The sequence below is a fragment of the Chroicocephalus ridibundus genome, chromosome 7, assembly GCF_963924245.1.
Source record: "Chroicocephalus ridibundus chromosome 7, bChrRid1.1, whole genome shotgun sequence".
Taxonomy (NCBI): Eukaryota; Metazoa; Chordata; class Aves; order Charadriiformes; family Laridae; genus Chroicocephalus; species Chroicocephalus ridibundus.
Window position 1 is genome coordinate 32260748 of NC_086290.1, and position 5900 is coordinate 32266647.

The window sequence follows — 5900 nt, forward strand, 5'->3', positions numbered from 1 at the left end:
ATGACAAGTGAGCGATTCTGGGGAGCAGCTAGAGGTGTTTTCAAATAAAAGATGTGACTTTTCTAGAGAGGCAGTGTGAATGGGGCTAGCTCTGAAAAGAACTTTAGATCAGAAATTCATACTCTGTAAATGTAAAAGGTTATGTTTGAGAGCACAGTGTCCAAGTAAAACAGTGCCCTGAGAGAAATTGCAACTATCGCACACTGTGCTCAGTAAATGAAACAATATTGCAGTGCAACCACATCTACCATGGTGGCATCCAGCTAAGGCATCTTAGATCTCTGTTCTGTAACTTAAATTTTAGCATAGCCATAGTTTAAGGCAAAGGAAGGGTGATGAACCCAATAAATAGGCTGAAATCATTGTGAGAGAAAAGCTGGAAACTATCATTTCACAGGTGTAAAATTCTGTTTGCCGGGGCACTGTCCATGATTGTAGCAACACAGCTTGAGATCTAAACATTTATTTCAGTTTAAAAAATGAAATAAAATAGACCATTCCATTGAAGCTATCAGCTTTCAGATGACTGTGATAAGAAAGAATGTAGGCTTCAGGCTAGCTATTAAGATTAAATTAAAATTCACCTGAACAAAACTGTAGATAGCAAAGGTGCTGGGGGAAAAAAAAAAAGCTAGTTCAAAACACTGCCCTTCGAAAGCTATTGAAAAGGACTTAGTCCTTAGTGTTTCCCTAAAACACTCCACCCGTCAAAGCAAGGATTGAATTTACAGCACTTGTAGCACCCACCAGTTCTCAGTATAAAGTCCCTTTGGAAGGGGAAGAGGGCATTATCCTTATATTCTAGATAAGGAAACTGGTTTATCAGCTTGCCCTCAGCAAGAGGCAGAGCCTGGAAGAAAACTTGGCTAGGATGCAAGTACCTCAAGTGAGGGCAAACATTTGAAACGGTCTCAAAATGTGACCTCCTAGTGTGAGTGGCCAACTCAGGAAGGCCAGTTTCAAGTCACAGCTGAGTTTCTGGTCAGTACATTCACCGTAAAGTCTCTTGCATCTCCCACAACAAAGCAGGAGGGAAGACGCCACTCACAGAGCTTGCCCCCCCCCTTTCTATAACCTGCTGAGTGTTCAAAAACTGAAAGAACTTCACTGGAGCCTTTGTATTAAAAATTATTTATTTAGTGATCTGTACATGGGATGAAGCAGGGCCTCATACAGACCTTCAAAAAAAAATCAAGTAAAAACATAAATACATATTTTTCTTACAAAACCGAGATTTACAAAATATACATACTGCACTTGTCTTACACGTTTTTGTTTTTCTTCCACGTGCACATTATAAAAGACAAAAACCCAAGCCCTACAAGTCTAAAATCAGATCTTCTGAAGGATTTGGCTGATGGGCTCATTCCTCATGCCCCGACTACTGGTACGCCCTCAGACAGCAGCAGTCTGCCCCCTCATCCCGAACAGGTTTTTTCTTCTTTAGTTTCATTCCAAACACTTTTCCCTCCCAAAATATGAAGAGCAGCTATAGCATGGAGACTTGCTAAAAATCCAGAATTTCCTATTTTGTCCTTAGGCAAGAATATACACACACACATATACTTATAAAAACAACCCTTCAGTGAATATAAAGGTAAAGTAGTATGCAAAAAATAAAATATGAACAAGTCAACATAAAAATTTCAGAATAGAAAAATCTGTCACATTTCAAAAAGAAAACGATGCATTCGATGATTAATTTTTGAACGTCTTTCCTTCCAAGACACGATCACTGGAAACTTAACCAGCTGTATGTTAGCTGAAATGAGAAGGCTCCTCACTTGCGGTACCTGCTTGCTTTTACACCCCAACCCCAACTCCCTGCTGCACCAGGAGTCATTGCCATGCAGGGCAGGGAACCCGAGGAGCAGGCAAAGGGTCCACCAGGAGCCAAAAGGATTCCTCCTGTCCCCAGAAGCCGGCTGTGTATTGACTTTACCTGCAGCGAGCTCACTGCAAAGCAGGAGAGAAAGCAGGTTTAGGGGAAGGAAAGAAAAAAATCGTATCTTTACATTATGTATTTTAATGGCTCTTGTTTTGGCAGGTGTTCTTTGTTATGTTCTTCATGCCCTCTAAGTCTTGCGTTTCCTTCAGCTTAGAAAAGCGACCCATATTGAACGGCAGAAAAACATCCTGCCTCCTCCTTTTTTCATAAAAGGAATGTTTATTTCTGCGAGCTCCTCACATCCAAGGGTGAACCTCAACGACTTCTTTTTGTCAGTTTGCCCATAAAAACCGATCCCATGCTTACGCCTTTCTACATAGAAAACACTTTTGTTTCCCCCTTTGTCTCCTAGAACAAAGGCAAGGGGGAAAAGCCTTCTGCTGAAAAGCAACAAGTCATTTCTTTTCAGGGTGTGGAATAGCAACCCCCTCCTTCCCCACAGCAGCAAGAACAACAGACCGAGGACCGAATTTTCACTTTAAAACAATTAAAACAGGTATCACTGAGGTAAAAAGGAACTTGTGAGTTGACAGAACAGAGGCATCTCACCAGCAGACGACCCGGGCTGCCGCTGGCCGTGCAGTTACTCACGTGGTTGCTCCGCCGAGCTGGAGGGAGCCGGCCGTAAGCCCAGGCTCAGGAGTTACCGGGCCTGCACTGCAGTTCGACCCCAGCAATTCGGAGAGGGTTTGGCTGCTTCTCGGCAGGGGCAGCTCAACAGATCTGGCTTCCCCTTCCTCTCGGCCAAAGCAAGGCAGGATGGTTTTAGTTGGGTTGTGTTTTTTTTCCTGCACAGGAGTAGTGGGAGAGAGAAGGGGGGGACTTCTTGCAGGTGAAGGATTCTCCCATCCTGCCAGTGGCCTCTTTTTCTGTGCTTTTCCACTTATCTGGGCATAAGCACCACTGGACAGAGTCCATCCGATCCTTTATGCAAAGATTAATTATTTTTTTTGTTTTCAAACCCTCTGGGAGGAAGAAAAAGTTTGGAAAAGCCTCCCTTCCTCCCTCTTCAGGGAGCCATTGCCTTCCTCTTCTGCCGAGTACCCCTCTCCTCTGTGTGTGTGCATGCATGCGTGTGTGTGTGTGCGCGCCAGAGGGGACACTGGGGTCTCATACTGCCGTCTCGCCTTTGCTGCCGGTGCTGAGTCTGTGGTAGAAGCGTCGCCAGGACTGAAGGGTTTTGCCAGACCAGATCCAGAAGCCAGTTGTGATACCAACAATCATGGTCATGAGGTACTTGATCATGAAGACCGTGAAGTCCGGGCTCATAGGGGCAAAGTGACTGGGACAGGGCACGGCATAGGTTTTGCAGGTCTGGAGGAGCCACGTCTTCTCCCAGGTGCCACGGAAGGCCTGCTCATAGAAGTAGCACGCCAGGACAATGGTGGCAGGCACCGTGTAGAGGACACTGAAGACACCAATGCGCACCATCAGCTTCTCCAGTTTCTCCGTCTTGGTGCCGTCATGCTTCATGATGGTGCGGATGCGAAACAAGGACACGAAGCCAGCAAGCAAGAAGGAAGTGCCAATGAAGAGGTACACAAACAAGGGTGCCAGCACAAAGCCCCGCAGCGAGTCCACACTGTAGATACCTACGTAACATACCCCACTGAGTACATCCCCATCCACCTGCCCCATGGCCAAGATGGTGATGGTTTTGACAGCAGGCACAGCCCAGGCAGCCAGGTGGAAATACTGGGAGTTGGCCTCGATGGCCTCATGGCCCCACTTCATGCCAGCAGCCAGGAACCAGGTGAGGGAGAGGATGACCCACCAGATGGAGCTGGCCATGCCGAAGAAGTAGAGGATCATGAAGAGGATGGTGCAGCCTTCTTTCTTGGTGCCTTGGGCCACAGTGCGGTAGCCGTCCTCGGAGAAGCGCTCCAGACACACCACCCGCTCCTCCAGCAAGAAACCTGCTGCGTAGGCCACTGCTACCATGAAGTAGCAGCCTGAGAGGAAGATGATGGGCCGCTCTGGGTAGCTGAAACGGCGCATGTCCACCAGGTAGGTGAGCACGGTGAAGAGGGTGGAGGCGCAGCAGAGCACAGACCACACGCCCACCCACAGCCGGGCAAATCGCACCTCTGCCTCCTTGAAGTACATGAGCCCGTTGGGCCGGGCTGGCTCACAGGGGGCCCCGCAGTCCCGCTCCCCCAGGAACCGGTAGCCCAAGTAAGGGGGCACTTTGAGCTGCCGGGGGCAGGAGAAGGAGAAGCCGGAGGGGGGCTGCGGTGGGGTGAGGAAGTCGGGAAGATAGCCAGCCGTGGGGTGGGCAGTGGCCCCCCGGCCTGCTGCACCGCCAGGCCCCGGTGGGGCGTCCGATGTGTTCTGCCCCACGCAGATCTCACCTGCGCCATGGACGGGGAAGTTCTCGCAGCGGAGCCGCTCTGGCCACTGGAAGCCAAACTTGTTCATGAGGGCCTCGCAGCCCTGGCGGGCCCGCTCGCAGAGGGAGCGGCAGGGCGGGATGGCCTGCTCCAGCACGGTGCACACCGGCGCGTACATGGAGCAGAGGAAGAACTTGAGCTCGGGCGAGCACTGCACCTTGACCAGCGGGTAGAACTGGTGCACCTCCAGCCCCGCGTCCTCCTGGTTGGTGTGGCCCAGCAGGTTGGGCAGGATGGTTTGGTTGTAGGCGATATCCGTGCAGAGCGGGATGGAGATGGGCTGGCAGAAGCCGTGGTCCGGCACCGAGATGCCCTTCTCGCCGTGGTACTGCTGTGCCGCCACACCCGCGGGGGTCCCCAGCAGGGCGGCCAACAGTGCGGCCAGACCCAGCAAGGGGCAGCTGGCGGCGGCCGCTCCGCCGCCTCCTCCTCCTCCTCCAGCCCGCATCGCTGGGGCGGCCGGGGGCCCGGGGAGCCGCGGGGAGTCCTTCAGAGCCGGGCGGCGCGGCGCCCCAGGGGCATCAGCGCCCGGAGTGCGGCGGAGGGGCCCCTTCCGCGGGGCAGGGACGCGGCGGCGGCTCTGCGCCTGACCTCCGCGACTTTCTTCCTGGGCTCCGGCGGGTCGGCTCTCGCAGCGCGGCGGCGCTTCCCTCGGTGAAAGTTTCCGGAGCTGCTCCCGCCGGAGAAGGCGGCGGCGAGACAGGAGACGCGCGCGAAGCCCAGCGACGGCTCTGGCCAGCTCCACGCAGGGTCCCGCGGCGGCGAGGCGGAGGCGCTGCTCCCCGCCCGGCTGCGCGGCCCCGGCGCCGGGGGTTTAGGTTACGGCTAAACGGATTATTACCGCGCCCGGCTGAGCCGTGTATTTTACTCCGGGGCTTAAATAACTTTTAAAATCCAATTACTGCGCGATCCTCCCCGGCGGCTTGGCTGGGCTGGGCTGCGCTCCCGACGGGCGCCGCTGCGGGCTGTGGGTCCGGGGCAGCCGTACGCCTCCCGGTTCGGCTCCTACTCCGCCCGAAGCCCCGCCGCCGTCCGCACCACAGCTCCCGGCCCGCCGCCGCGCCGGCACAAAAAAAAAAAAAAAGACACATATACGCGCGGGCGCGCCGCGGAGCCCCGCCCCCGCCGCCGGGCTCCATTCACAAACGCGCTGGGGGGCGGGGCCTCGCGGCGCCCGCCCGCCAATCGCCGCGCAGGGGGCGGGGCTAGAGCGTGGCCGGGGCGGAAGGGGAGGGGGGAGGAGCCGGCGCCGGGGGAGGTTAAAAAAAAGTTGCGAACAACTTTTTCCCATCCCCGCCGGGGCGGGCCAGGCCGGGGGCGGCCGGGCGGGGGCGGGAGGAGCCGCCTCGGGGCCCCCCCAACCCCCCCGCCCTGCAGGGTAGAGCCGGGAAGGGGGGGTGGCCCAGCCAGCTCGCTCAGGGTGGCCCGAGCAACCTAAAATTAACTGGCTGCTTTCTGAGCAGGCTTTGAAAATGCAAACAGCTGCCTGTGCCCAGAGTTATTAAAAAAGAAGAAAAAAAAATGGGGAGGAGGGGGGAAAGCAGCGCCCGGGTACATTTGCA

At 54.5% G+C, this 5900-nt stretch overlaps 1 protein-coding gene across 1 annotated transcript; it reads right to left on the minus strand.

Annotated features, from left to right (window-relative positions):
• Positions 1-1145: 1145 nt before the first annotated feature.
• On the minus strand, positions 1146-5409 carry FZD7 (frizzled class receptor 7). The gene is made up of 2 exons (XM_063341964.1): positions 2540-5409; positions 1146-1956 (listed from the first exon to the last, which is right to left on the minus strand). Exon 1 carries the CDS (start codon positions 4784-4786, stop codon positions 3059-3061), a length of 1728 nt encoding a protein of 575 aa, XP_063198034.1. The 5' UTR covers positions 4787-5409; the 3' UTR covers positions 1146-1956; positions 2540-3058.
• Between the last annotated feature and the right edge of the window lie 491 nt (positions 5410-5900).

What these genes read in the sequence shown, in the direction of transcription:
- FZD7 (XM_063341964.1), bottom strand. Translation starts at nt 4,786, where the DNA reads ATGCGGGCTGGAGGAGGAGGAGGAGGCGGCGGAGCGGCCGCCGCCAGC.